Source organism: Mastigoproctus giganteus, chromosome 1, assembly GCF_048544385.1.
Source record: "Mastigoproctus giganteus isolate SK-2022 chromosome 1, ASM4854438v1, whole genome shotgun sequence".
NCBI classification, from domain to species: domain Eukaryota; kingdom Metazoa; phylum Arthropoda; class Arachnida; order Uropygi; family Thelyphonidae; genus Mastigoproctus; species Mastigoproctus giganteus.
The window spans coordinates 3,542,984-3,568,664 of record NC_143575.1 but is presented as its reverse complement, the minus strand read 5'-3'; the positions used below and the strand labels follow the sequence as shown (position 1 = coordinate 3,568,664).

Sequence of the window (25,681 nt, the reverse complement as noted above, 5' to 3'; positions counted from 1 at the left end):
ACTAACTAGTCTGTAATTACTCGTGTCAAGCTTCGATCCCTCTTTGTGAATTGGGGATATATTTGCACATCTCCAGTCCATGGGGACCTTGGCTGAGTCCAAGGATGCTCTCATAATTATGGCGGGTTTGCTTAGTTCCTTTGCCACCTCCTTTAATATAAATGGATAGGTCCCATCCACCCCAGGTGCCTTTGTTATGTTTAACTTCAACAATTTCTCCTCCACTTTGCTCTCAGTTATTACAAAATCATTAAGCACCCTACTACGATTTGATAACCATCTGGCATTTTCAAACCTTAATAATTCCTCATGTGTGAATGTAGATGCAAAATAATCATTCAGTTTGTTTGCTATCTGAGCAAGATCACAACAGTCGAACCATCGATATCAAGTGGACCAAACAGATTCATCCCCTTCCTTTTAGAGTTTATATAAGTAAAGAAATCCTTGCTGTTTTTCTTAGCATCCTTTGCCAAAGATTTCTCGTCATCTGCCATTGCCTGCCAAATCTCCTTTGTGACTTGATTACAGACTAGCTTATATCTGCCATAGGTTTCTGTGTTGCCTCATAATTTATATCCATTTTTATTCTCCGCCACAAGTCTCATTAGTTCATTTGACAACCATTTAGGCCTAAACCTTGAACAATATTTCTTAATAGGTATGAAACTTTTAGTAGCTTCCACAGAATTTAAAAACTGTCTGAGACCACTGTAGTCACCTTTACAGAAATAAAAACCCTTTCCTTTACCCCTGATGGAAATTATATCTTTAAGTAAATCCCACATCAGTACGCTGTGATCACTGCCACCTAGTGGTTCCTTTAATTGCAAATTCTTAATACACAAATGATCACTGCTGATAACCAGATCAAGAGTATTACCCTGTCTGGTTGCCTCTCGAACATGCTGCTGCAGAAAACAATCATCCAATAAATCCACAGTCTTACTAGTGTGTGAATGACCAACCCACAAGTTCCAGTCAACATCTGGGAAGTTAAAATCCCCCATTATAAGACATTCTGATTTATTATCCCACTCTATTTCTCTGTACAATTGTTCATTGTACTCATTCAAGTCATTAGGCCTATAACACACTCCTACTCTTATTTTTCCTTTCACAGTGCTTATTTCACACTAAACTGACTCAACAGCACACTGTTCGTCTATATCAACTAGATGCACTTCTTTTTAATGTTTTTCTAAATTAATAGCATAACATCTCCTCCCTTCCTACCCCCTGTCTATCCTTTCTGTACACATTGTACTCCCCAAATTCCAATTCTGCACTCCTATTATCTATGTGACATCATGTCTCTGCTATCCCAACAATATCCACCTTTGATGTCTTGACCAACACTTAAAATTCATCAAATTTATTTACTATACTTCTAGCATTGGTATACATGCACCTATTCTTATTCTTAGTTACCCTAACACATCCCATATACCCACCTGTTTCATGATGACTGCCATCAGTCCCTGAAACCTCCAGCACCCCTCGCTCCAGGCCGCTGCTTATTCTAATAAAAGCAGTGCAAGAATCACCTTCACCTCTGCCTGCGGCTACTTTTAAACTTTTAGTCTGGAATCCCACCAAGCTAGCAGTTTTCTGACCCACCAACACTGCCTCGATAGCATCAGCAAATATTCTTGCACCCTTTTATTTAAGTGTATCCCATCCCTGTAGAAGAAGTCTCTCCTGTTAACAAGCACAGACCACGCTGAAAGAAATTCTACCCCCTGAGCCTTGCACATTCCCTCCAGGGGCGAACTGATTGATGACTTTTTTGCAACACTGACCTGTACTTGTTAAGTAAATCTGCAGATCTCCTACTCTTAATGTCATTGGTGCCAACGTGTACAACAATATCACTCTTTGTGCCCTTAAAAGATGATATATACTTCACAACATCATCAACTTTTGCCCCTGGCAGACATACTCTGGTCCTATTCTATCTATCCTTTTTATACAATATATTCCCCATCTGCCTGACAATAGAGTCACCAATAATAACTAACTACTGTGGGACTAGCACATTCTGCCTCGGACATTGCCGCTGTGTTGCCTGATGCCCAGGAGTGAGCTCTGGCATTGAGTTGGGCAGCTGAGAGCTTGACGGGCCCCTCATATTAATTTCTTCAAGGGCATCTACCCTACACCTGAAGCTCTCATAGACAACCATTAGAACACTGAGTTGACGCTTAATTTCTACACACTCTCTGCACCTAGCACACACAAAGACATCCTTTGCTAAATCATGTTCTGTTCCAGAGAGTTTGGCAAACATTTTACAAGTTGCACATTTTTTTTAGGCTGTGATGTGTTGGAGAATTGGCCCCATCAGTTCTTCCCTGAGTCACAGCACCCCTGCCACTTTGTGCCCGTTGCTTTGCTGCTCTAGTCTGGGGCATGATATTTTAAATTAATAAGATCAATAAATTTAATTAAATAATTGTCAATACTGCACTATCTAATAGAATCCTAGATGTAGTGATGCATATTACGCTATATATTTTTACGATAGAGCTACCCAGTTACCACAATTAAAAATTTGAATTCCCTACCACTCTATACAAAAACAATGGCTGCAAGATTCGAACGAAACAACGGTTTAACATATATTAAGTAGTAATCTACAAAATCTCTTATCTAAATTAAAAATAACCAATGTAACTAGAACTATTATAAGAACTAGAACTTTATAAGTAGCCTAGCGTAACTAGGCTACTTATAAAGTACAATATAAAATAACAATTAGGTAAATAAAATGGCAAACACATCGCTTTTTCGGAGCCTGTAATTTGTAAAGAGAGTCAGCGCTCTCTCTCTCTCTAAACCTATGTTTAGAGAGGGTGCATAGTTGACTAAAAAAATTAAATTTGCTAACTTAATTTGCTAATTAAATTTGAAGAAAAAAAATAAATAAAAAAGACAATTTTTATTATATGATGAAATTAATTTTTTAAACTACTCAATATTACAATTTTAAATATAGAAGTGTGACACTATTCAGATTACATCACAAAGTACTGATTCCTGGTACCGATTATCATTTTTGGGCTACTCCTGTAATTAGCTGTTCCAAACTACAGTATAAAACAAATTACAATTACTATCTCCAGCAAAGTATAGCGCTATTTATAATTTTTCTATATACATTTCATAAGTCGACAAAAATTGACAAGTATAAGCCAAACTGCACAGTACAAGCCTGTACAAGAATTTAAATTTTAATGTAACTCTTCTGCTACTTGTGCAATTAAATAATAAGTATCAATATGATCAGAATGTAAAAACTCCAACAAATTATACACCACAAGTTTTAATTACAATAAGTGGTTGAAAACAACTGAAATTCATGTAGAAACTTACTTTTTTGCAGCTGTCAATGGATGCTCATCAAGTGATACAAATAACCTGAATACATATTCATGAACACATTCATGCAGAAGGGCTGCTGATACTGAATAAATAAAAAATAATAATAAAATAAATAAAAATACTTACTGATGAGCCTTCAGCATTAAAATGCTCTAAAGCCTGCTTCCTGATTTCTCCTTTAATTGATCCATCCAATCGCTGAAATGGCAAAACAAGTAAGACAAAAAGGGTCTCATAAACCATGTGAACTGTTTATAGAAGAGTATTTATACTTAGTTAAGTACAGTAGAATCCTATTAATACAAAGTTCAAGGGATCTAAATTTTTGTTTTGTAACAACAAAATCTGTCAAAGAGTCAAAGCTTGACAATTTTCTTTGGTATGTATACCTAACTTTAAGCCATATCGAACAATAATAAGAATACACATTTATTTATATTTCCTTTTATATGTATTTATCTTATAAATACTTATTGATTTATCTTATAAATAAATATATATTTATATATATATATATTTATTTATATATTATTTATAAGATAAATTAAGAGAAAAGAAACAACGTAACTGAAATGAAAATATAGTACATATGTAATTGGTAAGGAAAGAAAGGATTACAGCCAATGTTAAAGGGAACATCAAACCCATTAAAACTTTAATAAATTAATCTAATTTAAAGAAATAATCCAATTTCAATTGGACAGTTTTTGTCCTTTATGCATTCTTAATTACATAAAGGGAACATAAAACCAATTAAAACTTCAATAAATTAATCTAATTTAAAGAAATAATCCAATTTCATTTGCACAGTGTTTGTCCTATATGCATTCTTAACTACATCACAGACATTATCAAATGTTACAGTTATTTGATTATAAATGTTACTGCAGACCAACACATTCTATAATATTTAATGTATTTTGAGTATTTATTTTTTTTTAGTAGGAAGTATACACATTTATTCACATTTTGTTTTCATCACTGAAAACAAAATCTTCACCATTTTGTTTGCTCAGCAGCTATTCCAGCATTGGCAGTGCTGTGGTAGAACTTTGTCATCCATCTTAAGAAACTCCTCAAATTCTCCAACAAAATTCACATGCCCTTTCAGCAGTCTCCTTATCTTAATTCTGCTATTACATTCATTTGATGGGTTCAAAGAATCTTTTATAATAAAAGACTCTTTGAACCCAGCATAAAAATTGCAACTAAACTTAATGTTTTTTAGTGTATTTATATTGTAGCTACCACTAAATTCTAATAAGTCAGTACTTATCTTTCAGGAAAATGCAGAATGGGTGGTCATATGCATTCTAGTTATACATTTCATAAGTCGAAATGTATACAAATTTCATAAGTTGAACAACTGTGTGAAACTTTGTATTAACCATACAAAATAACATAATTTACTTCTTGTGAGATCAAAAAGGACTTTGTAATGTATATTAATTGAATTTTGTAATAAATTAATATAAATTAATAATAAGAATTTTGTATAAACTAAGTTTGAATCAGTGAGTGCTATGGCAATGCTTAACCAGTATATTTCCTTTAAAGTGAATGTCACTAATATATTATACAAGTAAATAAAATTTACCACAAGGAAAAGCCAATCTGCTTTATCTCTTCTCTTACTTCCAGAGTAGTGGGATCACATCAAATACATGTGAGCTGAGCTCTCTAAAGTTACAGTTAGTTACAATTATAATAGTTTCCATTTTATAATTTTTGAAAATTCCTAGCACTTAACAACCTCATAGTTGTGGCAGCTAAAATGAACAGTCTTAAGATAATAACTGACAATGCATTTTAATAGCATTTGTGCACAGAGTCCAGCCACAATACTATGACCCCCCCATGCAGGCATCTCACACGTCTAGCGAATCTTACAGCACACGTGTCAAGTTCACACACCGCAAGCATATAAGGCTTGATGTTCAGTACCCATGAACACAGTAACAGCCTCTGTCATGGGCAAAGCATGCGACCTATCATACCCGGGAAAAGGCATGATCATTGGCTATCGGGCCAGGGGTGCCAGCATTTCTGAAACAGCAGACTTTGTGAAATGCTCACGTGCTGCAGTGATGAAAGTGTATCAAGACTGGACAAATGGGGCAGTTTTGATGACCTGACATGGCAATTGTGGGCCCCATGTGCATTGATCCCAGAGGTGAACATCAGCTAAAACGGTTGGTCAGGACCGATCGACGTGCTACTGTTGCTCAACTGGCCCTCCAAATGAACCGTGGGGCCACCAGAAAGGTCTCCAACATGACAGTGCAGCTGAACCCTGTTGCGCAGTGGGCTCTGGAGCAGAGACTTGGTGACAGTACCCATGCTGACAGCCCTTCATTGCAAACAATTCCGTCAGTATTGCTGTGCAATACTGACGGAATTTTTGGCAGTAGACAGGCTGATGCAGGTGGCGTTATGGTCTGGGGAATGTTTTCATGGCTTGGCTTGGGTCCGCTGATACCTCTGGAGGACACCGTGAATGCAGATCGTTACCTATTGATCATCCCTGATCAGGTACACCCATACATATTGACCGTGTTCCCTGGGGCGATGGTATCTATCAGCAAGACAATGCACCATGCCATGTCGCCAGAATTGTCTGTGAGTGGTTTGAGGAGCACAACAAAGACTTCAAGCTACTCCCTTGGCCACCGAATTCCACGGATCTTAACCCAATTGAAAATTTATGCGATCACCTCAATTGACACATCAGATGGATGGATCCTCTACCAATGAACCTACAGGAACTCCGGGGTGCACTGCAGTCTGCATGGTCACAGATACGCGTAGCAACCTTCCGTGGACTTATTGAGTCCTTCCCAAGGCAGCTGGCTGCGGTGCATGCTAGTAAGGCACATATTCTGGATACTAGGTAGGTGGTCATAATAATGTGACTGGACCCTGTCCCACAGTGTTGTTAACCAGGATTATCAACTCAACATAAAATATTAATAGTATTCTTTTGAGATTAAAAAACAGTTTATTTAATAAATTCTGGCACGACCTAGTGCCAAGGCTGAGTTAAACAACAAGCTGGGTGGGGGATCATAACCTGGCAGGTTGTTGTTGTTGTTGTTTGGTTTTTAGGAGCATTAGCAACTAAGGCCATATTGCTCCGGGGATGTGCGGTGGTCATTCTCTAACCTTTCTGCATCCTCCGTATTTGGTGGTTACGAGCTCAAACCCCGGTCTAATCAAGAAGCATGTGCTACGCACTGCTGCTCCTGTCCACCTGGCTACAGAGACGCTAACCTGGCAGGAGTTGTACACCTAAACCTATCATTTCCTATTAGAATTATAAGAAAAATCTTTTCCAATAGGCAGATATGGCAATACCTTTGATATTAATAATCACTTTTTGCCTACTAGAATACCAGCCAGTCCTAAAAACACACCTAACATGCTTAGCCACTTCCACATCAATTATTCAGAGTACAAAATAAATGTTGGTTATCTTCTAGGTTCTTTAGAGCATAATTTGATGAATATTCTTGCATCAAGAATAGTGTCCTCCACTATTCTTTCTGATTTCAAGGCAGTGTAGTGTAACATATATACTAAAACAATATGCCTCAACCAACAACTATGTGATTAACTGTCGGTTGAGGCAATATTGTTTTAATAACATTTAACCCCAATGCTCCAGGCCTTTTCTCTAGTAGCACATGTAGGTACATAAAATATACAAGTATAATTTTGTGAGGTATCTCTTCTCTAATGGTAGCAAATCATTATAGCCTTATATGCTAATGCGCCATAAAATCCTAAAACAAGCAACCAACTAACCAACATCTCTAATGGAGCCTCTGTTCCATAACCATTCTGGTCCTTATGTGATAAAAATGGGATAATTATGTGATTTTCATTCCTTTGTTAAGTACTGTTAGGTATCCTCTGAGTATTTGCCCAAATCATAGTATATATCACTGATACTAAAAGGATGAAATCCTTTATTCCCCATTCTGTACTACACTAATTCTGAAATATTTAATTTTCCTAAATAAATACAGTTTTCCAGGAAAAGTATTAAGCTAGTCAAGATAAGAATAAATAAAATCAAAATTAGCTTGCATTTTTCAGCTTCATTTTTCTGGTGCACAAAAGCTTGCAACAGATGAAAACAAATTATTAATAAATATAAATTTTATTCTGAAAAACCTAAGATGAAAAAAAAATTATCCCTTATCTCTTGTCCAAACTACAGTTGAGCCTTCTGATCTCTTGATGAAACCAATGACCACAACTTCTCTCCATTCACATCCTGATGATTCTGTTGTATCTTCATTGAAATATAAAGCTGACAATAAAAATTCAAGGCAAAAGCCTTAGAAGCAATGCCACCATAATAACTTCAGTTAATTTCCTGCATATTGTGGTGATGCATTTGCACTAACTTAGATAAAGCTGACTTATTAGTATTTTACTTTTCTACCAATTCAATTCTAATATATTCCACTTAACGCCTTTTGATTTCAAACAGAAAAAGATTAGAAAAATGAGTTACAAGAATCATGAACAATCACAATCACAAGAAAAGAAGTCTCAATGTTCTAATAGCATTTCTTCAAGACCTCTCTAAATGAGTAGTAGTAAAATGAGCATACATTATTTAGAATGCTCCAATTGCACCTTACAAGTTCGATCAAAAAAGGCAGCATCGAATATTAGTACAGTTTTTCAAACAACCTTTGGTGCTTCAATGAGGCCAGCTCTGCTCTGAAGGTGCATACAATGAAGGATGACTCTCAACCTCACCCTTCTGGATTGATTACTTCATCCAGTATAAACTCTTTGACACTGATGATTCAAAGAATTTGTAAATAGTATTTCTGTATTGAAACTATGTGTAAATATCTAATCATCCTTACCTGAGAATTTTATGTCAGAAAAAATCATGAGGAAAGCTTTATGAGGGAATATAAACTAGACAAAACATAAATTAAGAATATAATGTAATTAAACTATATTCACATGGATTTAAATTGACACTGATTTTACATTGATTTACATTTAGTGGAATAAAATGTGATATTCTGTATTGAGAAAGTGATGCTTACCTGAAAAGGAAATCGACGATACTGTAAATATTCACTAAGAATATCTAACATTATAACCATCTGAGAAAAAATCAGAACTCTGTGTCCAGTTTCCTTCAGACGACATAGAAGTTTATCTAATAGCAGTAATTTACCACTACCTTTAATCAATAACTGAAAATAAAAATTTCACATGTAAAATAAAATGTCAAGTAAATGTCAATATACACTGCCCAACCAGTAATATCCTTCTCTGAACTCATATCTATGAATAACCCTTATTTACAGGAAAACTAATACTGTGTGCTGATACCTTAGCCTTTATGACAGCCGCTAATCCCCAATGAACACTCCAGGTTTTTTGTAAATCTCCTCCAATATATTCTGCCATTTGGCCTTCAAACTGGTATTCAGTTCAGTTGCTTCTTGAGCAATCTCTCCTCATACTCAACTGACAATCCAAATCAACTCAGAGGTTTTTTGTAGAAGCAAGGTGTGAACTCTTGAGTGGCTAGTCAAACTTTTCAATGTTCATGTCCCTCAAACCAGTCTTGTCCATCACAACACAAAAAATGTGATGTAGAGCACTGTCCTGCTGATACAGGTATGGGCCTTCTTTATGCTGCCACAATGTAGCTAATGCATGATCATCCAGATCAACCAAAAGTCCCAAGCCAAACAATGAAAGACAGCCCCAAACCATCATGCTGTTTCTGTTAAGCTTCACTGCAATCTGGCAGGTGGCTTCTTTCTCTGGGCATTCACCACACCCAGACATGACCATCAGACTGGTTGACCATGTAATATGACTGGACACTCCAGAGAATAGCTTTACATTGGTCTACAGTCTAAGAAAGGTGGGCTAGACAGTGTCTGGCATTAGTCAGAGTGATTAGTGACTTGCAGACAGCTGCATGACCATGCTGACCTATATCATGCAGCATTCTATGCACTATACTGGTGCTGACATACGTCCCAATCATATGCTTAAGAGCCTGTGTGTGCTACAACAATATTGATCTGAGTTCTGAGCAGATGGTTCTTTGCAAAGTTTTCCATTTGCAGATCATATCACCAATTGTCAACATTGAGATCTTCAGTGCTGTTGATATGCCATGTTCAGACCAATTGCTTATGTGGTACCCTATTATCATTCTGTGCTAGAAGTCCGATAAGTTCATGGATCAATGTATTATCATCTCCCCAAGGGCCTATGAGCATAATTATAGTTGTCTCACACATGGTACTTACCCAGGACATGACAAACTATCAACAGAGGGATGTCCAGTTATTAATGGTAGGGAAATGTATGTGTGTGTGTATGTGTGTATATATAAGATAAATCTCTTAGATATAGTAGGAATAAACAGTTTAAGCAATACTTATATATATCTCTGTAAAAAATATATGGAAGACCTTTACAAAATAAGCAAATATTTTTGAAATTTAAAATGTTTTGCAAATTTTTTATTTGTAAAATTGTTTAAAAAAGAGGTTAGAAGAAAAAATGAAGGATAACAGATTTTAGATAACAGATTAGTATTCGTTATAATGAAACAGAACTCTCATCAACTGGTTCAATACAACCACTTTGCAAATTGGAGGCTTTAAGTGATGAAACCCATATTTATTTTCCAGAGAAACCCCCCCCCCCCCACCATCTCTTCCATCATGCAGTATGATTGATGTCTTTTGAGGTTATAATAGTCACCTTGACAAAATCCGGTTTTCCTTACATTTCGAGCATACAGCTCTAAGGTGGTGTTTGCAGGACGGCTACTAGATAGTCCACCAGACCAAACCGATTGAAAACTGTCTAGGAGGCTTCCAGGTAAGCTGGTGTATGATCTCGCTGTCTCTACTTTGCCAGATAGTGACTGGAGGGAATCCGAGGAGTGTATATATGCAGGGAGGCATAGTTGAGGCCACGTTATGCCAAAGACCTAGGTATACACTTGCTCTGTGTAAAATGTACAAAATTTCATTACTTCATACATGTCCTCCCCACCTTTTGTTATTACTGAATCATCATATAGTCAATCATCGAATAGTAAAAATCTAATAGAACAAACTTATCAGCAAAAAGATCTAAATCTCCCACACACACTTCATCATTCATTTCACAAATATATGTGGTTTCAGTTCCAATCTTAATGATGTCTATTTCCACTTACAGTCTGCAAGGGCCAACAACTTTTCCTAACAGATTCCCAATTATTGGTTGATTCAACAACCAATTGAATCATTTCAACTCAAACAAAATCATTTGAGTTGTCCTAATTATTTGTTGTATAATTCCTTTCACTTCAAAGCTGATGCTTGTGCATATGTATGTCTACTTTGATATTCCATGTCAAAGACTTAGTAATTTGGAAACTCCTTCTTTCAATCTTCACAGGTTTAAAATCTCTTTAACACATTCTATCAAATTCATTGTTGTTTCTATCATTCTCTGAGCACCACAAATCACTTGGAACTTTTTTGACTTTTTCTCTTTGAAACTTAATTTTCTCCAGTGCAACTTTCCTAACAGTGACGTAATCTTCCTTCGTGATATTGATGTTCGCAACTCCAACTGACTTTCATTTTCTGGTCACACAGATCCAGCTGGTCGAGATGAGACTTTTACAGTTCCTAATGCCCTCACATAGATTGTTCCTTTATATACCAGAATACCAGATAATTCTAACCACATAGCTAACACCCTTGATCTTTTTCTCAGAAGCAACCCTTCTAAATAGATGAATGGTCCTCTAGGCACCTCAGATCACGGCTTGGCGATGGTCTCTTTTCTAATGGAGCCTTTCCCTTGGGGACATTTTCAACCTCAGGTTCTTTAGCATTACAGGAATGCAAAACGGGATAATCTGCGAGATTTCTATTATTTTATTCCTCGGCTGGATTACTGTTTTAAATCTTCTGATGTCAAAAATTGCTTAAATGGTGTCAGTAAAATTATTCTTGTAGGGATGAAACCTTTATTCCACACTCCATTTCAAAATCTCATCATTTAACTAAAATTTGGTTTTCTAATAAATATGCTAAGGCTGTTCAAGATAAGACTGTTGCATATTGCAACTGGTTTACATCCAATCTCAAGGTTCATTTTCTGCATACACCAAAGCCTGCATCATTGTAAAGCAGTTATTAATTAGTTGAAATAAATTTTGAACAGGCTAAAAGTACAAAATTTACTTCATTTTCAAATAGTAGTTGAGCATTCTGGTCTCTTGCCAAGCTATTGACCATAACATTTTCCTTTCTCTATTCCCACCTCTGTCAAAACCAGACAGTTCTATTGTCACCTTAGATAAAGCTGACCTGCTAGCATCCTATCTTTCTTCTAATTTTGTACTGATGATTTGGTAAACCAACTCCTACCATTCCCAGTAAATTCCACTCAATGCCTCCTGTGGTCTTCTGTCAAAAGGATGTCAGAAGAATTCTGAGCAGTCTTGATGCCAAGAAAGTGCTAGGTCCTGATGGTATTTCTCCACCTGTTCCTAAATCCTGTGCTCCTGAGCTTACTCCTGTTCTGTATTGCCTTTTACACTTTCTTATTCCACTGGTGTTTCCATTATGTATGCAAATCTGCTCAAATTCAACCAGTTCCTAAAAAGGGTGACAAATTCCTCCCATTCAATTATCGTCCTTGGTCATTTTCAATCCACTGGAGATATACTGGCACAGTCAATCCACTGGTGACATACTTCAATCCTTCTAAAACTGAGTCATCTCTTATAGTTCTATACAGGCTTAATTACCCACCTGGGGCCAAATTCAATATAAAAGTTTGGTGAAACTGAAGCAGATGCTTTTGATTATGTTTGATTTCAAAGGCTTTTGATTGTGTTTGGCAATATAATGGAAACTAAATAAGTTTTCATCTTATGGTTTTTCAACTTTTTTTGTAATTAGGTATCCAATTTTCTCTCTGACCGCTCACTGAGGATGAGGGTCGACAGCTCTCTGTCTTCTAAATTCTCCACTAATGCTGGCATTTCCCAAGGTTCAGTTCTTTCTATCACTCTTTATCTCTTGTATATTAATGGCCTTCTTCCATTGATGAGAAATCCTATCCATAGTTTTGCTGACGATAGCACATTGCATTCCATCCTCTAGCTTGAGAAACCTTGCCCTGCACAGAGGGCTTCAACTTCTCAAATATCCACTACCAATTCCTTAAATGCTGATCTCCATGTAATTTTTCAGTGGGGCAAAGATAACTTAGTTAATTTCAATCCTTCTAAAACTGAGTCCTCTCTTATAGTTCGCAAAAAAAAAAAAGGATTCTTCTGCTTATCTTCGATGACACAAGATTTCTAGACCAGATCGCACATCCGTATTAGGAATTACCTTGACTTCTAATCTCTCTTGGCATAAGCACATCACAAATATTGCTTCCTCTGCATCTAAAAAAAATGGGTTTTCTCTTGGCATTACTTTTCTTCCAAACAGCTGCTCACTCTGTACAAATCTCAAATCTGCCTATCATTGAATATTGATTCCACATCTGGGGCAGTGCCCCTCCAAAGCCTCTCTCAGGCTTCTACACTCCATTCAAAAGAGGGTAGTTAGGTTAATCTATCTCTAATGAAGTCTCTCCACCCTCTATCTCATAGACATTCTTTTTCTGCTGCATGTCTTTTCTATAGAGATACTTTCATGGGCACTGTTCTTCTGAACTGGCTTCTATAATTCTTGCTCTCTTTTCCAAACCAGTGTGAATGTACTACAACCAGCCAGCATCCTTTTACTGCCCAACTTCAAGCTCAGAGAACCAACTTTTCTTCTTCCTCATTTAATCCTTCAACTTCTGTTTTTGACAAAACCTCCAAAGGTATTTCCTGAAAATTACAATCTACAAGCACTGAAGTCAACAAGTATCTTTTTAACCATGCACAGTACTAAGTACACTTAACCCTCGATTTGCATAATTTCGGTTTAGCACAGTCGAAAAAATGCTAGAAATTTTTGTTTTACATGGTGCAACTTCTGTTTAACACAGTTTAAGAATAACAAAAAATATGTGTGTGTTCTATTAAAAAGCTAGGCAGGTGTTCTATACCCATTGGTAGCAATACAGCTATTGACTATGTCACGCCAGCTGTTATTCGACTGTTACGGTACACAGAGGTAACAGTCTGCCAGACATGTGCGTACAATGTTTACATGTAATAATTAAGCTGTAAAATAATATTATATTCTATAAAATGTGGATTTAAATGATCTATTATTATAAGCATATAACTGGTCCACTAGCTAATGTAAGTACTACTGTATTACTGTATTTAGTGTACAAGTTAATGCAATTGCATCATTTCTGTACTGAAACAACTACTTAAGTAGTTATGAATTGGCATAATTAAGTATATCTCATATTGTGAATATCTTCACAAGTTGCCATGATATTGCACTACTTCGAATAAGTAACACCATGGGAGAAGACTATTGTTACTTATTCTCAGCGGATACCATCACCCATATGGCACCGTTTCAGAGCTTATTTGGCTCCTCATTAGTGGGTGGGCAAGTACCCTGGTGTTGCAATGATGATAACCCAGTTGTGAAGTATAACTCCACAATATGAGCACACGTAATGTGGAGTTATACTTTGCAACTAGGTTGTCATCACTGTCATCTGCAAATCAGACAACTGGGTTTTCTGGAAGCAAAGGATGATTTCAGAAGTTTAAAAAAAGGTATTCCTCACATAATGTTAGTCAAAGGTGAAGCTGCATCACCCTGATGGGAAGGCAACTAAAGAATTTCCACAAGGGCTAGCTAAAATAATTGTGGAAGGTTCTTATACACCTGATCAAGTTTTTAATACTAATGAAATGGGTCTATTCAGGAAGAAAAATGCAAAATAGAACTTATTTGCCACAAACTGAAAAAATCAATTGAGGATTTAAAGTGTCCAAAGATCAAATAACATTGCTCTTTTGCACTAATGCATCAGGTGATTATATGATGAAACCTATGATTATCAATCGTCCTTTAAATCCAAGAGCAATGAAAGGCTTGAATAAAAGAAATCTACATGTTTATTGGAATGCCAATAAAAAACCATGGGTTACAGCAAAGTTATTGAAGGACTGGTTCTACCAATGTTTTGTTCCTGACCTTGAAACATATGTTAAGAAAAAGAACCTGAGCTTCAAAATTCTTTTATTGATAGACAATGCTCCAAGACATCTCGATATATTTATATCATTAAAATGTGAAAGTAATTTTCTTACCACCCAACACTGCATCATTGATCCAACCACTTGACCAGGATATTATTTTTACTTTTAAGTCATACTACATAACATGAGTATTCCAAAAAATTTTGGATGAATTGCATTCTGACAATACGCTTAGTGTCAGCCAAGTTTGAAAAAATTTTAAATTTTAAATTAGCATTATCATTAATAGAGGAATGATGCAAGAAAGCAGGCTTTCTTGTATCATATTCTTGCATCAGCCAAAAAAAAAACCCTTCCCATTTCACTGATCCATTCTTCCACATGTTTGTCTAGTTCTGCCTTAAATCTATTTAAGCTATCAACTTGCAGAACAACAGATGGAAGTTGTTCCAGCAATCAACTACTACGCTGGCTAAAGGCAAATTTCCGTACATCTATTCTACAACTGTCTTTCCTCAGTTTGAATCTATGCTCCCTCAGGTTTGTAATCTGAGCAAGAGGAAGAATCCCATCAGCAGCATTGAGCCTGCTCAATCCATTCAAGGCCTTATACACCTCAATCAGATTACCTCGCAGATGCCTAGTCTCCAGAAGCTGCAATTTGCAAAACTTAAGATTTTCTTCATAAGAGCACCCCTTTGTTCTCCTCACCAGTCTTGTTGCTCTTCTCTGTACTCGTTCTAGAAACCCTACATCCTTCCAAAAATGAGGCTTCCGGACCTGTATACAGTACTCAAGGTGTGGCCTGACCATTGCCTTATACAAGGGGATAATCATCTCCTTATCCCTGCTAGCAAAATTCTTGTATTTCATTGACAAGACCCCAAGACCCACTCTGGCAGCCTGTCTGCACTGCTCAGAAAACTTCATATCTGACTGCACAATTACCACCAGGTCTCTTTCATTCTCCACTACCCTGAGTATAACACCACCCAGTTGGTACATTTCTCTGGGATTAAATATTGGATGAAAATAACAGAATTTGCAGTTTGCGATATAAAATTATTGACTTTAAATGCCTGCTGGAAAGCTATCTGGCACGAGGTGGTTTTGAGTGATAATGACATTTCACCAATAGAGAATGCATATTCTCAGATTACAGATTTGGCACAATAACTGGGCGGGGAATGATTTGATGATTTGGTTCCTTTTGAAATTGGAGAATTGGTGATTGACAGAGAATTTAATGAAGATGAATTGGTAGAAATGGTTAGCAATCCGATATCCAGTGACTCTGAAAGTGATAATGAAAACTTCAACACTCACGATCAGCACAATAAGTAAAGGACTCGAAATGGCTAAAAATTTTGAAAATTATTTCCTCAATATTGATCCAAAAATGGATCGCAGCTTAAGATTTGGAAGGGAATTACAAAACTGCTTAGCTCAATACGAAGACATTTATAAGGAAATAAGTAACAATAAAAAAGAAATATTGATAACAGATTTTATTGAGCCGATTCTGACAATCTCTTTGGAAAACAAATTCGAAAAAAATTCTGAGGTAGAGGAAGTTAGCAGCACTAGGTTAGGCTTTTGACTGAGAAGAAAGAAGAAGATTGTTTCTATATTAACAAGCAAAAAACATATGGAATAAATTGTTTTCATACATTTTGAAGGTTTCGCACCTGTATCCTTTTTTTTTACTGTACTCTCATTCATTATCCTCAAATTTTTGTTTTGTATCTATACATAAAATTAAAGAGTTAAATTTATTTTAAAAAATATGTAAATTATTTAATTGGGTGTTACAGAACCTATTCCTTCATTTTCTATACAAATGTTAGTCTCAATTTACACAATTTTCATTTACACTGTACTTTTGCAGAACCAATCTACCATGTAAATCGAGGGTTAGATGTAGTTAGTTTCTAACTCCTCTTGTTCTTGGGGTATCATAAAAAAAATATATATAAATACAAAATAAGACTTTTGTAATTACTTACATTTAAATATTACTTTATAATTAATCATATACTATAATTATAGAGTGACTTGGCATTTGTACCTGCTGTGTTAACGATACTGGAAAAATATCCCACCTGCACAATTGTCATGTGCAACATGCTGGGTTGCAGAAAGCCACAGAGCAATGCATCTTTTTATCAAAAGCATTAATATACTATTCAACAGTTTCATGTGACAAGTCATAAATCTCCAAGCCTTCATCCCAATTATGATTTTCACATAGATTTGAGTTTTCCTAAAAACTTGTGAAACTTGGCATCTAAACATCCATACATGAGAAGCTCATACTTCATATCCATAGCAGACGAGTGAATGAACACATGAATCATTTTGTGGTTTATATACAGTGGACAGCTAGTACTCATGAAATTCACTCACACAACCATTATTATTAATTTTTTTTTTAATGTCCATTTTCATAAAATGAAATATAACTGTAGATGATGTAGTCCAGTTGAAAATAACATAAATAAAAGAACACTTGAGTTTACACACATGTGCGTGTGTGTGCGCGCGTGCACATATATATATATATATATATTTTTTTTTTTTTTTTTTTTTTTAACTTACTTGGACTGGATCTAAATTATTACTATTCTCTGGAGGACGGATTAACATAGCATGATTGCAACATTTTTTTAGCTCCATGACAATGTTAACAAAACTTGTAATATTTCCCTTTAATCCTTTACTAAGAGCTTTATAATTTTTAGTCAAGATCCACCTGGAACAACAATAAAAAAAATAAAATAAAAAAAACTTATTTTAAACAGGCATACTACTAAGTTTGCATGCACATGCACACAAACATGCATGCATGCACATCAATATATGTAAGAATGTTGAAGAGCATTGTAAAAGGCAAGTATGCTAATTTCTTAAAAGGAAGATTTCACCAAGTGTTTGGTGGTAAATGTATTTAAAATTTATAATAAATATGTTGCAGCTAAATCAAGATTAAAAAATGTATAATTCAGGACAGACTTTGGCTACTTTCTATGTGGTAGTAATCTAAGTTTCCCCAGAATATAATTATTAAGAAACCAGTACCATGTCTAACAATAACATACTGCTGCTGTAATGAACTTCACTGCAGAAATCTTGGTGAGTTGGCATGCATTCTTTCCTGGGACAATTTTCTTAATCAGCGATGTCATAGATTTCTCAACCAGGATCAAGGTTTCTGTGACCAAATACACCATGACACTAGCATACCACTGCAAGGTATTTTTATTTATTTTATTGACTTCTTAATTAAGAATTTTCAGCAAAGGTAAAGAAAGCCAACACAAGAACAACAAGAAACACTGGATAACTTACGCGGAAAATTAGTTTCCCGATACGGTACTCTAGTGCTGCTCACTCGGTAAACAGGTAGGTGTTATTGGTCTGGAGCAAAGTGAAGATATATTGATTGACAGATAGGCAAATTGTGCTGATTGGTGCCCAAACACAACACATGATAACATCGGTTTAGTATCCTGTAACTCAGAAGCACTAATGGTAACTTGCCCTAATCGCTGCTTTCCATAATGGTGAAAAAAGGTCAGGTTACTTCCACTTATATCCCATGGGAGCTTGAACCCCTCCCGAAATGGAGCAGGTAACCTAACCTTTTTTCTTTAGAATCATGGGTGGACTAGTGCAGAAATTGTTTATTAATAAAATTTTAATTTTTTATTACTGTACTTTTATTTTTTAAGACACTCGTGCAGATACACACGCATCATAACATCAATCAACAACTCAAAAGCTATTCACTATATATATATATAAAAAGAATCTTTCTTTCTTTTCCTATTATTTCCTAACCTAACGTTTAAGGTTGGTTCACGAAATATAAGGAAACCTTTTCCTTTTTTCGTAACCAAACCTAAATCAACAATATAGTAAAAACACTCATGAACTCCAAAAATCTGCTTTTAATAATGAGAAAAAAAACATAATGAAGAACATAAAAATGAACGGAACAAAACTTTTATTAATTTACTTTTCATCAACCAACGTTTTATTTTCCTACTAATTTCTTCCATCTTAAAAGATTCATTACTACTATTACCTGTTTACTGTTCATCACAAAACTATTATGCACTGTTCTTTACTCATAAATACACACTATAATACCAACCAATGACTACACAGTAACTTGTCATATGTCACACCCACCATCAATCATTTCATCGTTTACCACGCCTACCTGTCAATCACTATATCCTTCTCGATTTCGGCCCCAGACCGATAACACCTACTGTCTGTTTACCAAGCGAGCAGCACTAGAGTCTGGTGTCGGGAAACTAATTTTCCACGTAAGTTAATCAACGTTTCTCATCGTTCTTGTGTTGGCTTTCTTTACCTTAGTCGGATTTTCTTAACTGGGAGGTTGGCTCCTCCACTGTGGAAGCAACCAAAGTCAGTTCTGGAGCATACTGCATTATAATCTTATACTTGTAGTAATTTTAATATAATTAAAGTTTAAATAAATTCCTTTATTTAAACATTTTTTTTGTAGAATGAGTGCATAGTGAGGCACTCCTTCTACATAAAACATTTACGTCATTGAATTTAATATGGTAAAAATCATAATTTATGTGACAAAAATATTAAATATTTACTCTCATCATGAACTGACATTTAGAAATAAATAAAATAAGTGAAAATGTAAATGAGATGCAACACCATCTCAGGTACGTTGAGCAACACATGTAAAACATATAAATGCAAGTGCAAAATTGGGATGCAGCCATTTCAAATTGACTATTCCATCAAATATACACTGAGGTACAGATAATGCCAAATCATAAATCTATTTTGATCTCAATCACTATCATTTGAGCAGGGGTTGGAATATTTCAATTAAGAAAAATATATTTTTTACTGCAATAATGATAACAGATACATAGCATTGCAATACTGCCCTTAATGGCCACCAGGCCAGGATTTGAGTGATAATATGTGAAAGAAATGTAATTTAAGTGAAAAGATAATAATAAATGTATGCTAATAATAATAAGAGAGAACTGTCAATAAATAAAATATAAGGAGCACATATACATAGAAGCAAAAAATGAGGTACTGAAAGTTCAAAATAAAATATATTTAAACATAACAAAATATCCAAATGCAATACAGGAAAATTCAAATAATTTTACACATTAATAGAAAACATGCAACAAAGAGATGCCTATAAACATTTCTGGTGTGTGTGTGTGTCCCCAGACACACACACACTTGAAATGGCATTAGGTCAACTTCAAGGAGGGGGAGAAGATCAGAGTTAGGGAAGTACAACCCAAAGATGCAGTAAAGGAACTCCCCGATTCACGTAATACTCACCTTACGAAAATTCTACTTTATGTTTTTGCCAGCTGGTGCAAACTGGAAAAAAAACGTTGAAATGTGTTTTGCGTCCAGTAGGATTAAATGGAGGTATCGTGAAAATATCGTAATGTGCACCGAAAAACACTGTTTTTTTTTTTTTTTTTGTAATTCGTTTCAAGTCCTTGGAAGATGAAAATTTTGCTATACAGTAATACCCCGAAGTTATGCGATAGGTGGGTCCGACGAAAATCGCTTAAGTCGAATTTGTGTAAGTCAGGGTACAACTTTGCATATAAATACATATAAATTTTGTTTAATTGGGACCAAGGACTAACAAAAACACTAGTTTGGAGGAAAAATATTTAATAAAATTGCAGTTCTTTATACATATTAATACAAAATATGTATTAAAAAAATAAATGAGTTACGTAAAAAAAGTTATTTCGATGTCGATGGCTTCATAAAATCTAACAAATTCGTCTGACGACATAGCGCCACCTTTTTTTCATGCAGAATTCCTATTTCTTCCTAGCAAGCTAATAATTTTTTTTATTCCTTGCTTTGTAGCTATAATGCATTCTTCATTGGAGTCTAAGTTTTCTAAAATTTTTAAGCCTTTTTCAATTGAGCTGAGACCTTGTGTCAAGCTTGCAATTGTCATGTGCTTTTCTGGTGGAACTGGGTCTGAAGTGTCAGATACTTCAGTGACGTTTTGCTCACGCATCTCTATGAGCTCATTCATTGTCAGCTCCTGACTATGTGAATCCAACAGCTCGTTGACATCATCACCATTCACTTCCAAATCTAATGACTTGGCAAGATTAACAACTTCTTTCACATGAGCGACACGATCAGTTTCTGGCATTGTTTTCGCCTCGTTTTTGAAAAAAAATGGACAAAGTTTCTTCCAGACACCATTCAATGTTTTTATTGTGAATTTCATCCCAAGATTCTTCAATTATTCTTACGGCATCTAAAACATTGAATTGTTTCCAAATGTCTAACAGATATCTCACTATTTTGTCTCATAGCTTCATTCAGACGTGCAAACGAGGCACTGAATGTTTTGATGACTCCTTGGTCTATCGGTTGAAGCAAGCTGGTTGTGTTTGGAGGCAAAAACACAACTTGCACATGTGGGTCGAAATTAATTAGGGTGGCAGGAGGGTGACCGGGTGCATTGTCAACAAGAAGCATCACTTTAAATGGAATCTGTTTAGACTTGCAATAACGTTCGACTTTGGGTATGAAGTGGTGACCAAACCAGTCCTCAAAAACGGAAGCTGTCACCCAAGTTTTATGATTTGACTTCCAAGTCACTGGTAAGCTAATTTTAGATATATTTTTTAAAATTCTTGGGTTTTCGGAGCGATAAATTAAGAGAGGTTTTAACTTGCAGTCACCAGCTGCATTCCCACCAACCATCACTGTCAATCGGTCTTTGGAAACCTTGAAGCTTGAAAAGTTTTTTTCTTCCCGCACAATAAAAGTTCTTTTAGGCATCTTCTTCCAGAACAGGCTAGTCTCATCCACGTTAAATACGGTTTCACTGCTATAGTCACCTTCTTCTACCATAGCTTTGAGTAACTCAGGAAAAGAAGACGCAGCTTCTTTATCGGCACTTGCCGCCTCTCCACTCTCCGCGATACTGTGCCAGTTACAGCGTTTTAAATCGGTTGAACCAACCGTTACTAGCTAGAAAGTTTTCATCTTTGCCTGCCCCCCCAGTTTCTTCTTTCAACCTCTCAAAAATCAACTTAGCTTGATAGCACACAGTGTTCTGATCTTAGAGGGGAACAGGTATCCTGTGTGTTATCAGACACTCAGCCTAAAACACTGATGGATCCAATATCTCTCTATTACAGAAGATTTAGGAGAAGTCCGATTGGCCTGCCTCCCTAAAATCCACTCATGCACACCTTCTCGATGGTAAGCCCTGTTACATCACTTAGGTGGCAACGAACGTGTAGAGTGGTTCTCTCCAAGACACCTGGTCAGCATGAAGAGGAAAAGACCAAACCCTCCAGCATATGACAGCACGACAAAAGAAATGGCCCTCAGTCCCCAGTAGCTTTCACTCTCCCTCTTACGGCAACGAGAGGATCAGAGTGTACTAAGGGTGCAGAGGGTGCTAAGAATCTCTGGGTATGACCAGGCTGCCATGCACGAAAACTGAACTTGGCCTGTTATAACGTAAGATCACTCATCGGTGAAGACTCGATATTAGAACTGGAAAAGGAATTAGAAATTGTGAATTGGAATATCATCGGTTTGGCTGAAACAAGAAGAAATGAATCACTTATAAGTTTATCAAGTGGAAATCTGCTGTACACCAATGGAAACAGTGAAAGGAGTGAAGGTGGAGTTGGGTTTCTGGTCCATAAAGATTTTAAGAACAACATTTTGGAATTCAAAAGTACATCACCAAGGGTGTCAAGACTAATACTCAAGATTTCTAAGAGGTACAAGCTAAAGATTATAATGATTTATGCACCAACATCGAGCCATGATGATGAAGAGGTTGAAGAAATCTACACCGAAATTGAGTCTTCTGGATGATGAGCAGAAAACTCACTACACTATTATTATGGGGGACTTCAATGCTAAGGTTGGAAAAAGGCAAAACAGCGGAAAGAGGAACTATAGGAAATTTTGGAATCGGTGAAAGAAATAAAAGAGGTGAAAGACTTGTGTTATTTGCAGAATCTCAAGGACTGTCAGTAATGAACACTTTTTTCAAGAAAAGGGTGAACAGAAAGTGGACATGGAAGAGTCCAAATGAATTAACAACTAATGAAATCGACTTCATCCTCACTAACAGAAGATATATTGTGAATGATGTTACTGTCCTGAATAAGGTAAATGTTGGAAGTGATCACAGAATGGTAAGATGTACACTTGGTATAGATGTAGGAAAGGAAAGGAAAAAACTTACTCTTAAGTAAATAATACAAAGGACTTTGAGATAACAGAGGAGGAGAAAAAGAAGTATGTACTGGAACTTAAGAACAAGTTTGAGTTTCTGCAGACTGCTCAGGACCAAGATATCGACGAGGAATACTACAACTTTCTGAAAGTGATAAAGCCCAAGAAACCTATAGGGAAAAAGAAATTCAAAGAAGAAAAAATTAGTCAAGAAACACTTGTCATGATGAACCGAAGATGACAAATGAAGAGCAAGAAAAACACTGACAGGGAGAAAATTGAGTATACTGAGTTATTCAAAGCCATTAGAAAGAGACTCAGAGAGGACATAAGAAGATTTAACGCAAGAAAAGTAGAACAAACATTAAGGGAAAACAGAGGATTTAAATCAGCAGCCATGAGCAGTAATAAAGAAAGAAAAATGATACTGAAACTGAAAAATAGCGATGGCGTACTTATAAACAGCAGAGAAGGCATAATTCAAATAGCAGAAGACTACCATAGAGAATTATACAAGGAGCGAGGGAATGATGCCAGAAGTGGGGAAGATGGATTGCAAACTAGCAACACATACGACATACCTGATATTCTTCCTGATGAGGTAGAACATGCATTGAAGAAAATGAAGAATCAGAAAGCCCCGGGGGAAGATGAAGTTACTGTAGAGCTGTTAAAATTGGGAGGAAGAGACATAACACAAAAACTGGCAAGGCTCTTCACAAAGTGCATTAGAAAAGGTGTGATGCCTAAGCAGTGGAATAATGCAATCATAGTTTTGCTGCATAAGAAAGGAGATAAATCAGAAATCGGAAATTATAGACCAATTAGCTTGTTATTCCACATATACAAGTTGTTCACAAGGGTTATTACTAACAGATTAGAAAGAATACTTTATGAGAATCAACCGAAAGAGCAAGCTGGCTTTAGGACAGGATTCTCAACTATGGATCACCTTCACGTAATATCACAGCTAATGGAGAAAGCAAATGAATATAAAACACCATTATGCCTGGCATTTGTGGATTATGAAAAGGCATTTGACTCCATACAGCATAAGGCAATGTTTCGGGCACTGTAAAGACAAGGCATAGATACCCCATATATTATGATTTTGAAGAAAATACAAAGGGTACTAGGAAAGTTTTGCAATATGACGCAACAATGAATCACAGGAAGCTGCTTGTTGCTGCATGTTGAGACATGTTCATACGTGCATAGTAGCCACCGCGGCAAGTCTATGGGCTCAGTTATTCATTAGTAGTGAGAGTGTAAAGTGCTTGCAATGGCATCGTGGTCACGAAATGAGATAAGGACAGTTTTGTGGTATAATTTCGTGCGTGGTTTAACCATAGACCAGTGCTTAGAAGAAATGCCTCTTGCACGAGATGATGATTGTCCACATCGTACAACGATATTCAGGTGGTATAGAGAATTCCAAAGGGGAAATTTCACTCTGGAGGATTCTGAGAGGCCGGGAAGGCCACGAACGTCAGTTATGGAGGAAAACGTTACTGCTGTGAGGAAAATGCTTGACGAAAACAGGCGAGTGACCTACCAACAGATAGAGGATACTTTGGGCCTAAATGCACCAGCAATTCGTTCGATTCTGCAAGATCATTTGCATGTGAAGAAACTTTGTTCTCTCTGGGTGCCGCATCAACTGACTGAAGAGCAGATGGCACGACGTGTGACTTGGTGCCGGGAGATGTTAAAAAAGTTTGATAAGGGACAATCTCGGTATGTGAACAACATCATGACAGGTGACGAGACTTGGCTGTGCTATTACGATCTGCCGACCAAGGCTCAAAACAAAGTTTGGGTCTTTGATGATGACGACACACCAGTAATTGTCAGAAAATCCCGATCTGTAAAGAAGAAAATGATAGCTGTATTTTTCAAATCGAGTGGAATTGTGGAACGTGTCATTTTGGACACACAGAAGACAGTCACAGCTAAGTGGTATACTGAACAATGCCTGCCTAAAGTCATTGGATCTATGAAGAACCTGCAGCCAAAGTCAAGAATGGACACCTGGTACCTCCATCACGATAATGCTGCAGCTCACCGCGCCAAAGCCTGCACCGAATATTTGACCACGACATGACTGAAACTTCTCGAGCACCCTCCCTACAGTCCAGACCTTGCTCCCTGCGACTTTGCACTGTTCCCGCATGTGCAAATGAAGCTAAAAGAGAGGCGGTTTTCCAGTGATGAGGACCTTCTACGGGCTTGGGACAACGAGTGTGCTTTACTCCCTAGTGAAACTTGGCAAAACTGGTTTAAAGATTGGTTTCGGAGGATGGAGAGGTGTATTGAATGTAGAGGAAATTACTTTGAAAAAATTAAATAAACAAAGCTGTATTGCAAAACTTTCCTAGTACCCTTTGTATATGAGAGTGCTACCTCCTTTATTAAACTAGCAAAGACAGTAGGAAATTTAAAATCGAGAAAGGAGTTCGACAAGGAGACACAATATCTCCGAAGCTGTTTACCGCTGCCCTTGAGGAAGCTTTCAGAAGATTAGACTGGTCGCAGAAAGGAGTCAACATGAACGGAGAGTACCTAAACTATTTACGATTTGCAGATGACATTGTGGTCATACGCCATGATCCCAAAGAATTAGAGGAAAGTCTTAATCAGTTATGCACAGTTAGTAAGGATTTTCGACTAAAGATGAATATGGCTAAAACAAAAGTAATGATCAACAAGTATGCCACAGAAAGGGAAATAATGATTGAAGGAGCAGTAATTGAAAAGGTGGAGTCATATACTTATCTGGGACAAGTTATTAGCTGTAATAATGATAAATGGCTGGAAGTCAAGAGAAGAATAAATTTTGGA

The 25,681-nt window shown here is 36.4% G+C and overlaps 1 protein-coding gene across 3 annotated transcripts in view; it reads right to left on the bottom strand.

Annotated features, from left to right (window-relative positions):
* Chd1 (chromodomain-helicase-DNA-binding protein 1) overlaps positions 1-25,681 on the bottom strand; it is a 606,282-nt gene that overhangs the window by 253,848 nt on the left and 326,753 nt on the right. For all 3 annotated transcript variants that reach the window (XM_090371234.1, XM_090371253.1, XM_090371245.1), the window contains exons 17-19: positions 17,168-17,321; positions 8,460-8,612; positions 3,511-3,582 (exon numbers count right to left, since the gene is read on the bottom strand). In XM_090371234.1, coding sequence (XP_090227360.1) covers positions 3,511-3,582; positions 8,460-8,612; positions 17,168-17,321 — 379 coding nt within the window. The remainder of the gene's footprint in view (positions 1-3,510; positions 3,583-8,459; positions 8,613-17,167; positions 17,322-25,681) is intronic.